Source organism: Entelurus aequoreus, unplaced genomic scaffold (genome assembly GCF_033978785.1).
Source record: "Entelurus aequoreus isolate RoL-2023_Sb unplaced genomic scaffold, RoL_Eaeq_v1.1 HiC_scaffold_41, whole genome shotgun sequence".
NCBI lineage: Eukaryota > Metazoa > Chordata > Actinopteri > Syngnathiformes > Syngnathidae > Entelurus > Entelurus aequoreus.
Genome location: NW_026907973.1, coordinates 260,101 through 279,065, shown reverse-complemented (window position 1 = coordinate 279,065; position 18,965 = coordinate 260,101). Strand labels below are relative to the sequence as shown.

At 40.6% G+C, this 18,965-nt stretch overlaps 1 protein-coding gene across 4 annotated transcripts in view; it reads right to left on the bottom strand.

Moving 5' to 3' along the window:
* Window positions 1–13,612, bottom strand: part of LOC133645330 (uncharacterized) — a 37,290-nt gene extending 23,678 nt beyond the window's left edge. For 2 of the 4 annotated variants that reach the window (XM_062040221.1, XM_062040223.1), the window contains exons 1-4: window positions 13,200–13,612; window positions 4,022–4,144; window positions 1,196–1,292; window positions 1,001–1,124 (exon numbers count right to left, since the gene is read on the bottom strand). In XM_062040221.1, coding sequence (XP_061896205.1) covers window positions 1,001–1,124; window positions 1,196–1,292; window positions 4,022–4,144; window positions 13,200–13,323 — 468 coding nt within the window. In that variant the 5' untranslated portion in view covers window positions 13,324–13,612. The other 2 variants (XM_062040222.1, XR_009825009.1) reach the window with 2 other exon arrangements.
* Between the last annotated feature and the right edge of the window lie 5,353 nt (window positions 13,613–18,965).

Here is an 18,965-nt window from a genome sequence, read left to right as displayed (position 1 = left end):
CTTTTTTATTTCTCAGTGCGCCTTACACAGTTGCGCCTAATGTAATGAACAAGTTTGGTTGAGCTTACCCACCTCGAGGCTATTTTATTTGGTACATGGTGTAATTATAAGTGTGAGCAGTAGATGGCAGTCAAACATAAGAGATACGTGCAGCCTGCACTATGATGGCTTTTAAGTAAACAACAGCAACATTTTAAATGTTCCGTTGAAAATATAGAACATTAGACACGGCGCTCAAAAATCTATCAAAATGTTTTAGCACGACTTTGGTCAGCTATGAAGCCGCACCGCTTGAAGGATTGTCGGCGCATTAAACATACCACTATTATTATGGTGTGTATATAAGGTAAGACATTATCTGGCGTTTTGTTTCGCAATATTATGCAACTTTTCTTAACTTCTGGTACCTGCTGATCTGTATTTGGGATCTGCATGAGTCCTGAAAAATTGTGTGTCCGCCTTTGTAGTTAATAAGCTTCTTCTTTTTCTCTATCTTCTTGTTATGTGACATTCATCCTCCGCTGTTGCCATTTCTAATATAAAGTAGTGTCAAGTTCTCACTTATATCTGTCAGTAAACTTGCCATGAAAGCGCTAAAACATACCGGTGTAGTGAGTTTACATTATTCACCCAAGGAAGTTTAGTTATTAGAGAGTTCCGGTTGAACGGTTTTTCACGGGACACATTTCCGGTGTGGTTGTTTCCGGATGAGGAGATGCTGCTCCATTATTGATTTGATTTGATTTCGTGTAGACCGCAATATGACTCAAGTAAACAACACCAACATTGTATATGCTCCATTGAAAATATAGAACATTACACACGGCGCTCAAAAATCTATCAAAATGTTTTAGTAGGACTTTGGTCAGCTATGAAACTGCACCGCTTGATGGATTGTACTGTGCTTCAACATAGGAGTATTATTATGGTGTGTGTATAAGGTAAGACATATTTTCTGGTGTTTTGTTTCGCAATATTATGCAAAAGAAACTTTTCTTACCTTCTGGTACCTGAAAATTTGTGCAGGTCCGCCTTTGTAGTCCGTGCCGACACCGTAGTCGATAAGCTTCTTCTTTTTCTCCACCTTCTTGTTATGGGACATCCATCCTCTGCTGTTGCCATTTCTAATAAAAAGCAGTGTAAAGTTATTACTTATTTCAGTCAGTAAACTCGCCATGAAAGCCCTAAAACATACCGGTGTAGTGAGTTACCATTATTCACCCAAGGAACTTTAGTTATTAGAGTTCTGGTCGGACGGTTTTTCACGGGACACATTTCTGGTGTTGTTGTTTCTGGATGAGGAGATGCTGCTCCGTTATTGATTGAAGTAAAGTCTGAATGTCATTAAAACAGTTAGCTCCATCTTTTGACACTTCACAACAAAGATGACGGGGAGAAGACGCTGCCGAAGGTGAGCCACGTAAATAAGACCGCCCACAAAACGGCGCACCCGGAAGCGGCTTGAAGATGATGTGTAAAACATCATCTATGCAACATTTTGAGCAAAGAACCACCATTACATGTTATGTAGACCCCAAGGAAGTCTTTTACATTTAGAAAAAAATATATATATTATGACTCCTTTAATGCGCCTTATAATCCGGTGCGCCTTATATATAAAAAAAGATCAAAAATAGACCATTCATCGGCAGTGCTCCTTATAATCCGGTGTGCCCTATGGTCCGGAAAATACGGTAATGCTTTATATCAATATTTGTGAGGATGTTTACCAATTTATCTAGGCCAGAGGTGTCAAACTCATTTTAGATCGGGGGCCACATTGAGAAAAATCTACTCCCAAGTGGGCCGGACTGGTAAAATCACGGCATGATAACTTAAAAATAAAGACAACTTCAGATTGTTTTCTTGGTTTAAAAATAGAATTTCTCAAAAATAAACAAATCATGTTGTTTTTCTACACTTACATGTTGCAGTTAATAGTGTTCTACCTTTAATTGTCGTTATTTATACTTTCTGAATAAATGACGTGATAATGTTCATCAGTCAACTCATTGGTGTTCATTTTCAATCTAACAAGATAAAAAAATATATATCAAAATCAAATTACAGAATGTTATTTATGTAGTTTGCTAATTTTCTTCGACTGTTGCACTAACATCATGTGTTTTATTTTTTTTGTACATCCTGAATGTAGCATCATCTACAAAGATACAAAGAATTGCCATTGCCACATCTAGTGGACACATTTAAAACAGCAGTTTCTTTCATACAAAAATTTCAGCTCATTTGTATACTTAGCAAATTCATCCGGATAGAACCTGTTCACGGGCCTGATCCGTTTCATCTCAGCGATCGTATTTGTCACGTTTCATGTGTCAGGTAAAGCGCAATGAATGACTCCGCTTCCTAGTGTAAGAGTGAGCTTTTAGAAGTGTGCCATGACAGCAGACTCTCTAATCGGTGATTAAAACAGCTGAAAAACAATCAAGTCTTCCAGAGATGGGCACAGTCTACACTACCTGCTGTCTGAGGCGAGTGCACAGCATCCTGCGTGACCAACAACACCCTGCTCCTCACCTGCGGCCCTCAGGTAGAAGGAACAGGTCTATACGTGCCAGGACAACTTGCCAACAGCTCGTCTGTATCCTCAGGCAGTGACCCTCTCTCACATCCCACCCATGAACTGCAACGTCTAATTATCACTTCTATTGATCTGCCCTTTATACTGTACACTGCATCCGGAAAGTATTCACAGCGCTTCATTTTTTGCCACATTTTGCTACGTTACAGCCTTATTCTAAAATGGTATCAATTCATTTTCGTCCTCAAAACTCTGCGTTTCTGGGTGTTGTTGATAAATGCAACAACACCCAGAAACGCCGCTGGCTTCGCTCGGCCCGAGCTCATCTAAGATGGACTGATTGGTTGGAATCTGCGCTTTTGCATGATATACTAGTTACTACGGTAATCTTCTCAGAAAGCACGTCGTTTCAAAGTTGTATTTGTGTTGGTACTGCATCAAAAAGCGACATCAGTGTGTAAAGGATATCACCACATGGACTCAGGAACACTTCAGAAAACCACTGTCAGTAACTACAGTTTGTCGCTACATCTGTAAGTGCAAGTTAAAACTCTACAATGCAAAGCGAATGCCATTTATCAACAACACCCAGAAACGCCGCCGGCTTCGCTCGGCCCGAGCTCATCTAAGATGTACTGATGCAAACTGGAAAAGTGTTCTGTGGTCTGACAAGTCCACATTTCAAATTGTTTTTGGAAACTGTGGACGTCGTGTCCTCCGGTCCAAAGAGGAAAAGAACCATCCGGATTGTTCTAGGCGCAAAGTTGAAAACCCAGCGTCTGTAATTGTATGGAAAACTTGTTTTGTTTTGTTTTTAATGTATGTTTTTATTGTTTTGTTTTTTAATGTATTATATTCTGTTTTTATATGTTTAAATGGATCTGAAGGTCTGCAATAAAGATGGATGATATGGGGGTGTATTAGTGGGTAACTTACACGTTTGTGAAGGCACCATTCATGCTGAAAGGTACATACAGGTTTTGGAGCAACAAAAGTTGCCATCCAAGCGACGTCTTTTTCACGGCCGCCCCTGCTTATTTCAGTAAGATATCGCCGAGCCACATTCTGCACGTGTTACAACAGCGTGGCTTCGTAGTAAAAGAGTGCGGGTACTAGACTGGCCTGCCTGTAGTACGAACTGTGCTCTGTAAATAAACTCGCCTTGCCGACCGTTTTCTGTCGTGGACAACGACAATTTCAATAAACTACAAGTTAAAAAAAAGGCATGAACATTTCCCTCTTTTGGGTATTGAAAAAATGTATCGAACGGCGCCGCTCAAGTACCGATCCATACCAGACTGTGAATTTTGTGCATCGTTCGTGGCACCCTTTGTGTTTACGCCGTGTTTCATGGGTCAGGATTGCACTACCTAACGCATTTTTGCTACATGGTTACTATGCAGTGTGTGTGTTATTCACTATGACAATGACAATAAATGCATTGAACTGAATACAAATCATGTTAGAGTAAATGAATACTTCTCTGATTTGAGGGCGAAGGCTTGTTCATGTGTCCTGTGATGAACTGGCGGCCAGTCTCGGGTGTAGGCCGGGGGTCAGCAACCCGCGTCTCTTTAGCACCGCCCTCGTGGCTCCCTGGACCTCTTTCAGAGATGTGTGAAGATGGAAAAAGATGAAGAACATTTTTATTGGAATATATTTTCTGTAGGAGAACAAACATGACACAAACCTTCCTAATTGTTAGAAGTCCCACTGTTTATGTTCAACATGCTTCACTGATGAGAGGATTTAGCAAGCACTGTTTTGTCCTACTCATTTCAGCGATCCTTGAACTCATTGTTGTTTGTTTACATGTACAACTTTCTCCGACGCTGCCACAGAAAGACGTGTTTTATGCCACTTCTTCTTTGTCTCATTTTGTCCACCAAACGTTCTACGCTGTGCGCGAATGCACAAAAGGTGAGCTTTGTTGATGTTATTGACTTGTTGGAGTGCTAATCAGGCATATTTGGTCAGAGCATGACTGCAAGCTAATCAATGCTAACATGCTATTTAAGCTAGCTGTATGTACATATTGCATCATTATGACTCGTTTGTAGGAATATTTGAGCTCATTTAATTTCCTTTACTTATGTCCTCTGTGCATTTCATTTATATTTGCATGTCTCATGACACATTATCTGTACGTAATATTGGCTGCATTTCTGATAGTTGTTTGTGCGCCATGTTGTTCCAGACCACAGCAAACGTTGTAAAGATTGTAATAAATCCATTAGAAGAAGACAGCCTGCCTTTTCCTTTAACTTGGACACACACATTTATACCTTTGACCCTTATGAGCCAGTCATTTCCAGAAGTTATCTCATCATGTGAGAAGCCTCCATTTAAATAACATATTATTATTTGATCTTAATAGATTAAAAATGAACACCAATGAGTTGACTGATGAACATTATCACATCATTTCATCAGAAAGTATACATATCGACAAATAAAGGTAGAATACTATTAACCGCAACATGTAAGTGTAAAAAAAACCAACAACAACATTATGATTTGTACATTTTCAGAATGTGCTTGCTCTATTTTTAACAAAGAAAAAAACAAACAATCTGAAGTTGTCTTTATTTTTAAGTTATCGTGCCTTGATTTTACCAGTCCGGCCCACTTGGGAGTAGATTTTTGTCCATGTGGCCCCCGATCTAAAATGAGTTTGACACCTCTACATTAGAACTTACGAATAATGGATTGGTAGGTTCATCGTAGCCAGCCTTGTGTATTATTCTAATGACCCTTTTTTCAAGTTGAATTATTGAGCCTGTGTTTGTTCTATAAACATTTCCCCAAAGTTCAACACAGTATGTTAGATATGGAAAAATAAAAGAATAATATAACTACAGCTGCAGCTATCGAATATTTTACTAATCGAGCATTCTATGGAATATCCCGATCGATTAATCGAATAAATCATCATTTTGTTTAATTATACACGTTAAGATGTGCCCTCAATTATTGTGGTTGGCCTAATCGTCTTATTTCCTAAACGCCTGTTTTCATTATTGAAGGCTGACACGCACAGCTAAAAATGTGTATGTGCTAATAAAAACAGGTGCGCTCACAGCCCTATGTGCTGTGTGGTGTGACCGCATAAACAAAGTTCTTGTCTCTCGTGCGTTTTTGATGATTATCATACGGTGCCGTTTAAACGTTTTCTAAACTGGAGCGTACTTAAAAGAGCGGTGTCGTGCAGTGCAAGGGGGGATGATCTGTGACGTAAACACGCTGTGCAACACCTAAACAGTCTGTGCGAAACGTGAGCTTTGACTACTGTTTAGTGAACCAGGCAAAATGCCGTACAAAAAAATATATATACGACACCTCGAGGCAGCAACAATTCCTCGAATGTATTTTGTAATCGAATTACTCAAGGAATCATGTGCAGATATTTCTTATTCAGCATGTGTCTTACTTTATATAAAGAATAGCAATGGATTTGGATGTTTTTAGAATAGAATAGAAAGTACTTTATTGATCCCTCGGGGAAATTCAGCACCACAGTTCGCTCACAATAAAAATAAACACTAAGGTATTTTTTACATGTGAATAATATAAATACAGTCTATTATACAGCATTATTCACTTGTGAATAATATAAATACAGTCTATTATACAGCATTATTCACTTGTGAATAATATAAATACAGTCTATTATACACAGTGTTGGGTTAGTTACTGAAAACCAGTAACTAGTTACAGTTACTAGTTACTTTATTTCAAAAGCAACTCAGTTACTAACTCAGTTACTTACACCAAAAAGTAATGCGTTATTGTGAAAAGTAACTATTTAGTTACTTGTTTTTTTCTTCTTCTTTTTTTAAAGCTACCATTAATGCCCTTTAAGCCTTCATTTAAGTACTGTTATTGCACTGGAGAATAATACAATCTGTTGATCAGCGCTAGGAATTTTCAAAATGGGGTCCCAGGGACCCCGTCAAGTCATAAAAATGGGGTCCTACAGTAAATTTTTGGGGTCCCACTTTTTGGTAAGCGTTTTGACAACAAAAAAGATAAACGTATGCATTATCCTGTTATATCTCACATTATATATTGTGTTTTGGAAAAAGGTTGTCATAAACGTTACTTAATTCATAAAAAAAAAAAAAATAAAGAAATAAAACAAATTTGTATACATATGTAAATGTATTCAGTTATAAACATTCATTCACTTTCTTCTTTCCTTCATGGATCTAAACTTTACCGCTGCTGGTAGTTTTTTCTATGTTTTTATTGAATAAGTTGTAGGTGTATTTATTTCAGTATAAAAGTGTAAAAAGTGTTTTGCTTGGGTCATGAAATGATGATAATGGTGTGCCAGGGCATACAAACATTTTATATTTAACGCTTAAATCTCTGGAGTCTACATCAACTTCAGATCTATCCCTCATTTCAAAATGTTTTAGTTATGTTGTTTTTTTGTCTGTTTGTTTTCCGCCCTTTTTTGTCAAACAAAACTATGTTTTTAATGGCAAACACACAAAATATGCAAAATCTTCCACCAAAAATATTTTTCAAAGTGGAATATTTGATGTGAAGTAATGGGAACCTTGGATAGGTCAATAATTCATAATAACATTGATTTTGATTCAATATTATGTTTTGAGCAATGACAGTTTGAAATAAATGGATTAATGTGGACCCCGATTTAAACAAGTTGAAAAACTTATTGGGGTGTTACCATTTAGTGGTCAATTGTACGGAATATGTACTGTACTGTGCAATCTATTAATAAAAGTCTCAATCAATCAATCCACTCCCTCGCTCTCTCTGTCCCTCCCTCACGAATGCTGCTGCGTGTGCACAATTAGTTTGGTTTTTAACCCCATCTTAACCCTGAACGTACATTGAAAATATACGCAACCCTGCCGGACATTTGAGGCATTTAAGAAACTCCGCCCGGACAGCCCCGCAAAAGAAGACACATGGTCAGTCTAGAATATCTCCATGTTAAGAAACTCGGCTTCAGCTCCACCATGATGTCTTGTAAGTAAACACAGACACGCCCCCCCCCCACCCCCACCCCTCTCCACACACACACACACACACACACACACACACACACACACACACACACACACACACACACACACACACACACACACACACACACACACACACACACACACACACACACACACACACACACACACAGCGCCTCTTCTCTTGTCCCCGTTATGACACAGGAAGAATGAAGTGAAGTTCAAGTTAAAGTACCAATGATTGTCACACACACACACACACACTAGGTGTGGTGAAATTTGTCCTCTGCATTTGAGCCATCCCCTTGGGGAGCAGTGGGCAGCAGCGGCGCCGCGCCCGGGAATCATTCAGAAGGACGACACTGCAACTCTCCAATAAAACACACTCAGATCTTCTGTTTTTAGCCGATAGTACATAAGAAATGACATCAAATAACGCAGTAACGCATCATGTAGTAACGGTAACTGTTATGTATTTGGAGCTACTAGGGCTGCCGTAGTTGTGAGGGACGCGGGGAATTATGGGTAATGTTGTCATCACAATACTATACTCCTGGAGAGCGGGAACACGGCTGTATGTTCGGAGTAGTAAGCTACAATAAAAGGTTAACGATCTATCTGTGCCTGCTGCATCATTGTTATAGGAAGACATAACAAAAGTGGCGACGAGGACGAGTGAACCGACGCGTGTTGTCAGTGTTAAGAAGAGGAGAAGTTTTCCTTGTCTCACGGGAGCCCCGAGCTAACGCTAATGCTAGCGCAGGTGTCCGCCGGCATTCCGACTATTCCTGCTGAGAGAAGAGGGGACCGGAGACCAGCGACACCGACCAAAGTCAAAAACGGAGCGCCATTAGCGGTAAGACGACCAGTAAGATGGCTGGAGTTATCGGCTCGATTGGCCCCTTTGATGAGAATGTCGAGCAATGGAGCTCATACACGGAGCGCTTTGACTATTTTGTCGCAGCAAATGGAATTGATGATGGCAAGATCGTACCTACTTTTCTGAGTGTGATCGGCCCGAAGACATTTACCCTGCTTCGGAGCATCCTACAGCCAGAGAAACCAGGGAGTAAAACGTATAAAAACATTGTGGACATTTTGACCAAACATTTCTCCCCCAAACCTCTGGTAATCGCCGAAAGATTCAGATTTCACCGGCGACATCAGGAAGAGGGTGAGTCTGTCACCATGTTCATGGCAGCTTTACGTAAACTGGCCGAACACTGTGAGTTTGGTGACACACTGAGTGATGCGTTAAGAGACAGGCTTGTATGTGGACTGGCAAATGAAGCAGCACAAAAAAGATTGCTTACAGAAAGTGATCTGACTCTTGAAAAGGCCATTAATATAAGTGTGTCTATGGAAATGGCATCTAGAGAAGCACAGCAGCTGCATGTGAAAGTGCACAAACTCAGCATCAACCAAGATGTGCAAGGGCCATGCTTTCGCTGTGGTAAATCTGGCCATCTTGCATCTGCATGTTGGTGCAAGGATATGGATTGCCATAAATGTGGGAAAAGAGGCCATGTGGAGCGGGCGTGCAGATATAAAAAGAGCAAAGAGGATGGCTCAAAGACTGGAAATAAAGTGAAAAGTGCACATTACAAGAAGAAAAGACAGGTTCACACAGTCAAATATGAAAAGGAGAGTAACAGTGATTCTTCTGAGGAGGACATGTCTACCACAGTGAATACAATACGGGTAATGAATGTGGGTGAGAGCTCGGATGGTTTCTGGGCCAAAGCCAAGTTGGAAGGACATTCCATAAAGATGCAAATAGACACTGGATCGAGGGCATCATTAGTGTCTTATAAAATCTACAGGAAACACATGAGACATCTCCCTCTACGTCCTGCAGACACTGTTTTCAGAGCATACACTGGACACACGGTGCACATGAAAGGAATGACCGATGTACTGGTGCAGTGTAACGATCAGACTGTGAGACTTCCAGTCTACATCACCCAGGGAGACTACGCCGCCATAATGGGTCGGGTGTGGTTAAAGGCGATCCATCTCAACTGGCAAGAGGTGAGAAAAATGTCAGACAGTTCTACACAGCTTCAGATGATACTGGAAAAGCATAAAGAGGTCTTTCGTGATGAACTGGGCTGCATGGAAAATATTACAGTAAAGCTACATGTCAAACCTGACACTAAACCTGTGTTTTTGAGAGCGAGACCAGTGCCGTACGCCATCAGATCAAAGGTGGAAACTGATTTGGATGCTTTGGTCAAAAATGGAGTCTTGGAGCCTGTAACGACTAGTGAGTGGGCTACACCCATCGTTCCAGTGCAAAAGAAAAATGGTGGAATCCGGACATGTGGAGACTTTAAGGTGACAGTCAACCCTGCCTTAATAGCAGAACAGTACCCACTTCCCCTGATCGATGACTTATTTGCTGGGCTGAGTGGAGGTCAAAAGTTCAGCAAAATAGATCTCAATCAGGCGTACCTGCAGATGCAGGTGGATGAACAGTCACGTGAGATGCTGACTATTAACACACACAAAGGGCTTTTCAGATACTGCAGACTGCCTTTTGGTATCACTTCTGCCCCGGCTCTGTTCCAGCGAGCTATGGACCAGATACTCTGTGGTCTAGCAGGAGTGCAGTGCTATTTGGATGACATCCTGTGTACAGGAGCAAATGATGAAGATCACCTGCATAACTTGGATGCTACACTTCAAAGATTGAGAGAGTATGGACTAAGAGTTCGCAAAAAAAAATGTGATTTCTTTCAATCATCTGTGGAATACCTTGGACATGTGATTGATGCTAAAGGACTTCATACAGCACCATCCAAAGTCACAGCCATCGTGGAGGCACCTCCACCTCAAAACATCAGCCAGCTGCGATCCTTTTTAGGATTATTGAACTATTACGGACGTTTTATTCCTAATCTAGCATCACTGCTACAGCCACTGCATGAGTTGTTACGCCAGGACAAGACATGGAAATGGACAGCCAGCTGTCAGGAGGCTTTTGAGAAAGCCAAGGGGGCGTTAACCACATCAGAGGTGCTGACTCACTTCAACCCATCACTCCAAATTCAGCTAGCTTGTGATGCATCCCCATATGGAGTGGGGGCAGTGTTATCTCACATACTGCCAAATGGTGAGGAAAAACCGATCGCTTTCGCCTCCAGAACGTTGAACAAGGCAGAGTCCAACTATGCTCAAATAGAAAGAGAGGCACTGAGCATTGTTTTCGGGGTGAGGAAATTCCACCAGTATTTATATGGGAGGAAGTTCACTCTCCTAACGGACCATCGACCTCTCACGACCATCCTGGGACCACACACTGGGATACCATCTCTCGCTGCATCAAGACTGCAGAGGTGGGCTCTGCTGCTATCTGCTCACGCTTACGACATCAAATATCGTAAGTCAGACTCCCATTGCAACGCTGACGGGTTATCCAGACTTCCTCTTCCAGTCACAAAGCCCGATTCAAAAACGGAGGACATTTTTTACTTTAGAGAGGTGGAAAAGGCACCTGTTTCAGCAGTGCAGATCAAAAAAGTGACTCGCAACGACCCAGAGCTGTCAGAGGTCATGGACATTGTTGTTAAAGGTCGACCTGCTGGTGACACTGTGCGCCTGAAACCTTATATGGGAAGGAGGTTGGAGCTTTCTGTCCAGTCGGGATGCCTGCTATGGGGGAGGCGAGTGATCATTCCACTGTCACTTCGAGAAAAAATGTTGCAACAGCTTCATGCAGGACATAGTGGAATAGTCAAGATGAAAGAAATAGCGAGAAGCTATTTTTGGTGGCCAGGCATGGACAAACAAATCGAGGAAATGGCTACATCTTGTTCAGCTTGCCACAAAACCAGAAATAACCCACCATTAGCTCCCCTGCATCCGTGGGAATATCCCCAAGAACCATGGCAGCGGGTCCACATTGACTTCGCAGGGCCAGTGGAAGACAGAATGTTTCTGGTTGCTATTGACGCACACAGCAAATGGCCTGAGGTGGCGATAATGAGATCTACCACCACAGAAAGGACCATCGAAAGGCTAGGAGAGATGTTCTGTCGGTTTGGATCTCCGGTTCAGTTAGTCTCTGACAACGGACCTCAGCTGGTGTCGCATGAAATGTCTGCATTTCTACAAGCAAATGGAGTGCAGCATGTCACCTCAGCTCCTTACCATCCTGCCACAAATGGCCTTGCTGAAAGGTTCGTTCAGACTCTGAAACGTGCACTGAAAGCATCACAAGGACAAGGAACATTACACCAAAGACTACATACTTTTCTGCTGAACTACAGAAACACTCCTCACAGCACTACAAAGGCATCTCCTGCAAGCCTAATGTTCAAGAGAGACCTGCGTACGACCTTTGACCTGTTGAAGCCCTCAGCAGTAAAAGACACAGTTCGAGGCCAACAGGAAAAACAGATACAACGCAGGGAACGACAGGCGAAGAACAGAGTCTTCACAGCAGGCGAGACTGTGTTAGCGAGGAACTACAGTGGAGAACCTAAATGGGTTCCTGCTACTATCCTTGCTCAGACTGGACCAGTCTCCTACTCCGTTCAGACAGGTGACAGTGTCTGGAGGAGACATGCTGATCAGCTCCTGTCTGCGTCACCAGTGTCAGCAGAGCTGTCCTCGAAAGATCAGACAGATGCAGTGACCAACCCTTCAGTTCCTCTCCACACCCAAGTAAGACATCCAGTGCCAGATACATCTGTTCCAGCTGCAAGTGTGACTCCAGATGAGACTGAGACACATGTGCAGTTGAGCCCTAAAGACGGTTTTCCGTCAGTGGACAATAAGACTGATGCCCCTGCAGAGAGCAGGTATCCTAAAAGAGAGCGGCGACCCCCTACACGCTTGAATCTTTAGAATAGTTAGCAACTATCCCAGACCATCAGGGGCAGAATAATCCCCTTGGGATCAGTTGAGGGATAGAGGCAGTCTACCCTCATCCCTGAGTTGGAGTTAAAAAACATACCTGTTAGGTGTGGTTTAAAGAAAAAGATAAGGTTGTGACATTAGTTGGTTGTGTTAAGTCACGTGTTGAGATAATCTTAGATACCAGAAATAAGTTGAATGTGTATGTTTACGTTCTTTGAAATAGTAGCTGATTATTTCTGTTGTTTTCTAAAAGGGACATCTGTTGTAAGAGGGGAGGAGATGTTATGTATTTGGAGCTACTAGGGCTGCCGTAGTTGTGAGGGACGCGGGGAATTATGGGTAATGTTGTCATCACAATACTATACTCCTGGAGAGCGGGAACACGGCTGTATGTTCGGAGTAGTAAGCTACAATAAAAGGTTAACGATCTATCTGTGCCTGCTGCATCATTGTTATAGGAAGACATAACAGTAACTGAGTTACTGAATATAAAAAATAAGGCGTTAGACTACTAGTTACTTTGTAACGCGTTAGTCCCAACACTGATTATACAGCATTATTCACATGTCAATAACATAAATACAGTCTATTATACAACATCATTCACATTTGAATAATATAAATACATTTAAGCACAGTTAAGTAGTGTTTTCCCTTTAACATCACAAATGAGTTTGACATTTGAAGTTAATTGCTGACATGAATGGACTTTTCCAGCATATTATGTGTGTATGACTTTCACCTGTGTAATAGAATGACTTCATGCAACTTTTCTCGGAGGACAATTGAACACTCACCTACCGAAAATGCAAACTTCGTCGCTGCTCGGTGACCTTCGTCTAGCGGCAGAATGTCTCTCTCGTCGTGTTGATGTAAATGAGAAGGAATGAATGACATGTGAACAAATAACAGCGCTGACATGATAGGAGGCGTGTTAGCTAGCAAGCTGTTGTATTCTGATGACGTGCTAGCGTCACTTCCGCTGGGACGAGACCGGAGCGCTTAAAAAACGTGACTTTCATTTATAATAATTGAATGGTGTGTGTTCAAATAACCCTCCTCGGCCTTATAATTGTTACAAGTCGCGCTGTTGACATCTTTTCTTGGGAAATGGAGTCGACTCCAGGGGGTCTTTCCGCGGGCTCTGCCATTTTGAAATATGACGTCACGACGCGACGTCATCACCACCCGGAAGTGTGGATCTTCTTCTTCTTCTTTTGTTTTTATAGCAGGTTGGCAAGCAACCTTCTGGTGTGCATTACCGCCACCTACTGACATAGAGTGTGGACCACTTCTAGAGATCACCTTAGCACAGACCTGGGCAGATGAACGTCCGGGGGCCACATGCGGCCCCTTAAGCTTTTCAATCTGAATAATATGAATAACATCATTAAAAGTTCAGTTAAAGTGCCAATGATTGTCACACACACACACACTAGGTGTGGCGAAATTATTCTCTGCATTTGAACCATCACCCTTGATCACCCCCAGGGAGGTGAGGGGAGCAGTGAGCAGCAGCGGTGGCCGCGCCCGGGAATCATTTTGGTGATTCAACCCCCAATTCCAACCCTTGATGCTGAGTGCCAAGCAGGGAGGTAATGGCTCCAATTTTTATATAATAAAATACATGAATAAATCTTATTCATACACTCTTAGTCATCCACTCTTATTCATACACTCTTAGTCATCCACTCTTATTCATACACTCTTATTCATACACTGTTATTCATATACTCGTATTCATGCATTCTTATTCATATACTCTTAGTCATACACTCTTATTCATACACTCTTATTCATATACTCTTATTCATACACTCTTATTCATACACTCTTATTCATATACTCTTATTCATACACTCTTATTCATACACTCTTATTCATACACTCTTATTCATACACTAACTTTAACTTTAACTTTTATTCACACACTCTTATTCACATACTCTTATTCATCCACTCTTAGTCATCCACTGTTATTCATCCACTCTTATTCATCCACTCTTATTCATACACTCTTGTAGTGGATTGTCCGAAGCTTAAGCAGGCAACAAAAGTAGTTTAGTACAACAAATTTATTTACCCATTATCAGAAGTGCAGGTTGAATTGAGTTGGTCGTGCAGACAAACCACAAGTTACTCCGGAGCAAACAAGACACACACAAGCCAAACTCACTTCCGAGTTCCGGTCTTCTGCCATTTTTTATATGTCTGTTGTGCGTCATCGTTCCTTATCAAGTGCGTCAAGGTCTTGTTTTGTTTTTCCTATCTGTTCCATAACAACTCGAATCCTTTAGACAGTCAACACATTCTATAGACAGGTTGGCACGACTTAATATTCACTTTTGTCCCACAACTGGTCCATTCAATGGCACAAAATACAAGAGTATTGAAAATGAGCGGACATTCTTAAAAGACAAGAAATATAGGTCAAAAGGTCAGAAATTCTACTACATACCCGCCTTCCAGGGTCTTAAGACCCTGGACCAAAACAATTTCTGATATAGACCACTAACTTAAATCTCTACCGCAGATAGAGGCAAAAACCTCAATGTTTTTATACGAGGCAAAAATTCCGTCTATGACCCTCCTTCAGAGCGATCGCGGTTACCAGCCTGCAGTAAAACCATCTCACAGAACACAATTAGTGGCCTACCCTTTGATTTAGTAAGGGAAAAACAAATACTTTGATCATGAACATCATTGAACATAAATAGATGAATAGACTCATGACTGTAAGACATTTGCAAAAATATTTTTCCCGGCATTTGCAATGAATGTAGTTACCAATATTGTTAATTATCAATTGATTTTGAACACACAATTGAATTTCGTATGAGTCCATGTTCGATTAGTGCTCGTATGGATGGCTCGGTGGTGCCTCAGGCTGGTGGCCTGCCGACACCTCGTTGGGCTTTTGGCTGCCTTGGTGAAGAAAGAGATCCACTCAAACAGTCTGTCTCTCTTTGGGGTGTGGTTCAGTCCATTGGGCAGACTGTTCAGTGGCATGTGCGTGCTGGCCGAAATTGGGGAAAACTCAGGTAGAGTTGGAGCTGTGGGGGCTTTGGGGAAGGCTGGGGCAGAGTATGGGGCGTGGGGCTCTGGTCCAGGCCCTCGGCTTGCTTCAGTCCTCCTCGCTGCTTCGGCACTCCCGACACTTCTTTCCACAGCTGCTGGAGTCCCGATGGACACATTGGCTGGCAACCTTAGTCGTTCTCGTCATCGCTGGCAAGGTGTTGTCTCTCCTCTCGGTTCCTTCCAGTCGGGTATCGGGTGTTGGTCCTGGATTGGCTTTGACCGTGCCCCTCTTAGCGAGTGCAAGGGAATCTGGAGTGGCTGCTTTCATCCTCAAATCTGCACAGAGGAACTGGCACACAAATTCTACATTTTGCAAACTTACCATTTTGGTCTCATGGTCTTTCCACCTTCCTAGGAAGCTGCTGGTCCTGAGAAGTGCTGATCTTGTGACTGAAGATGATAACCTGTTTTCTTAAAATATGTGCCGTTGTTTGACCTAATCTTTTTGGGGAAACCATGTCGGGATATTAGATCATTCACAAAACATTTAATTACTGAATTGGCACCCTCCTTTGAGGTTGGGGTTGCTTTCGCCAACCACTGCAATTGTCAATCTAAATCATTACGTTCCTTTATCCTTGCACCGGATTGATCATATTGATTTAATAAAACCTCAACACGCTCAAACTTGACCCAATCCAAACTCACCTCCCCCCTCTGTCCCTCTCACAGGGACAGTGTTAGTCGTAGTAATAGTAATAGTAGTAGTAGTATTAGTAGTTTCAGAAACATCCAAGAAAAAGAAAAGACAGCTGATAGTCAAGTGCAGCAAGAACAGAGGCGGAGGACAGGTCATGTTTGAGGTCAATGTTCGTTTTTGCAATAGTACTTTGATATTTTACAACACCTAGTGAATTATTGTGGCCTCAATAATTCACTAAATAGTTGTATTTAATTTAGTCTATCTATGATGGGACAATGCACAGAAACATTAAGTTCAGAAACAGATATGTTCTGTACTAGATTATATCTAAATAGCTACTTTCCATCTGCAGTCCCTGGCTACCTAAATTAAAGGGATCCACAAATCAAGCAATAAAATTATGACACTAATTAATCATAATAAATATATACATTCATAGTAATCAATAATTAATCAAAAAATAATCATACTGTAGCATGTATTCAATGATAAGAAAAGTCACCAAATGCCCCTTCATGCACACCTACTTACCATACAATACAAGTACACCTTATTTACATCATCACACAAAGACAATACATGCTCTTGTTCACATCTGTCATCATTCGTAAAAACAACCAAGATTTTAACAGCCATACCTCACAATTTACAACAAAAATGCTCTCATGGATAAATATAATACTCATTAAATTGATGTGTCAACATAATGCCCCTCTTAGTGACCGTCTGAGCAGCCTTGATTGCTCCAAAGCTACTTTTTAATTTCAAATTTTCTATTCCTTTTGTTATAACATGGAGAAGGCTAATTGGTCTGTACATGTTCTGGTCTTCTTTATTTCCTGCTTTATGGATTTAATCATAGTAGCAGTTTCTCCACGTGGTAGGGAAAGTGTTTTCCGTTATTGATTTATTTATCAATCGTTGTTATACGAGCAATAATACAATCCTTATATGTTTTTAGGAAGATAGTGTCCAACCCATATATATATCTCTAGATCGTGAGTCTGATAATGCAGTGAAGATTTTGTTTAACTTTGTTTCATTTGTTAATTCTAAAATTAGTCCATATGAATAAATGACAATTATTTGCACTGATTTTGAGGGACTTTTTATTCAGGGTTTGTACAGACTGGATGAAATGTTCATCAAAATGACCACTTATGTCCAGACTGTCTGCGATAGTAGCGCCATTGATATTCAATGTTACAGAGCCTTGAATAGGTCAATAATTCATAATGACATTGATTTTGATTCATTATTTTTTAAAGAAAGAAACGCCTGCATGGCAACTTTGTGTTATTAGAGTAAACATTGCGATATTTTCTTGTTACATTTCACCTGGTTGCTCTTTTATACCACTTATCATGTTTTAAATTTTTTTCATTCGTATTTTTAAAATGTGCCGTGGGCCCGTTAAAAATGAACTGCGGGCCACAAATGGTCCCCGGGCCGCACTTTGGACACCCCTGGGTTAAATGGACAACGTGGAAAGACAGCGGTATTACTAAACATCATCATATTATTAATAAAAACTCTTTTAAACCGTTCAATGATTTAGTTGATCAATATAATGTACCCAGAAATCATTTTTTACATTTGATCTCTTTAAAAGACGCTGTAAATAAATGCATATCCTCTGAAAGTATGTCCTTAAATAGCCATGAACTAGAACATGCACTTTTTAATCAAGATACATTTAAGAAATGAATTAAACTATTTTATGGAATAAAAAATGAACACCACACTAGAAATGCAAATGATGCATGTGTTGGGAAATGGATGATGGACTTCAACATTTTAGATGAAAGAGACATATCATGGAATATTTGGAAAAATGCCAAGAAGCCCTTTAGAAGCATTAAAGATAAGCTGACTCAATTTAAGATATTGAATAGATTGTATTTGACATCTTCTCAGCTGTTTAAAATTAGTGTGGTAGATAGCAAGTTATGTATGAAGTGAGGCAACTCTTGTTCATTTATTGTGGGAATGTCCGAGAATAAAAGAGTTATGGTTGAAAACAACAAAAGAAGCAATCACAGTCCTTAATATAAACATCCCAATGACACTGCAAACTTGTATTCTTGGGGATCTCCATCAATTTAGTAACGTGTCAAAGAGTAAAAATGCTTTTCTTTCAATATGCATCATAACAAAAAGGGTAATATTTAAAAAATGGATCGATGTTGATAGTCCAACTCATACTGACTGGTGCACACAAGCTATGGAGATGATATCAGTAGAACAAACTGCATTTAGTTTAGATAATGAGTCATATATTGGAATATGGGATCCATTATTTCAATTTGTTTCAACTATTAAATGAACCAAAATATGACTTATTATATCATTGTGCAAAATATTGGACACAGTGTGTTGTCAAGCTTATGAGATGTGATGCAAGTGTAAGCCACTGTCACACTATTGTTCTTTTCTCATTTTATTTTTTATTCATGTTTTTAATATCAATGAGGGATTTTTAATCACTATGTTGAAATTATTAGTATTGCTGTTGTCGATGTTCATTTTTGTTTCACTACATTTGGATTGTTCCGTGTCATGTTTGTGTCCTCAATTGCTGTTTCTTGTTGTTCTTAGTGTTGCTGGGGCGGCTTTGCTTTTGGAATTGGATTGCATTGTTGTGTATTGGTTTGTTGATTGATTAAAATTCATTATAAAAAAAATCCAAAAAAAATCAAATGTTATCAAAGGTAGATACTTTTTCTTATGCTTTCTGATCTCTGTGTGTGTCCACTACTTGCTGTACATTGCCTACCAAGTCACACCTACACTGTTTCAATGTCCATTTCTCTGATGATACAATTGTTGATGACTGAAGTGT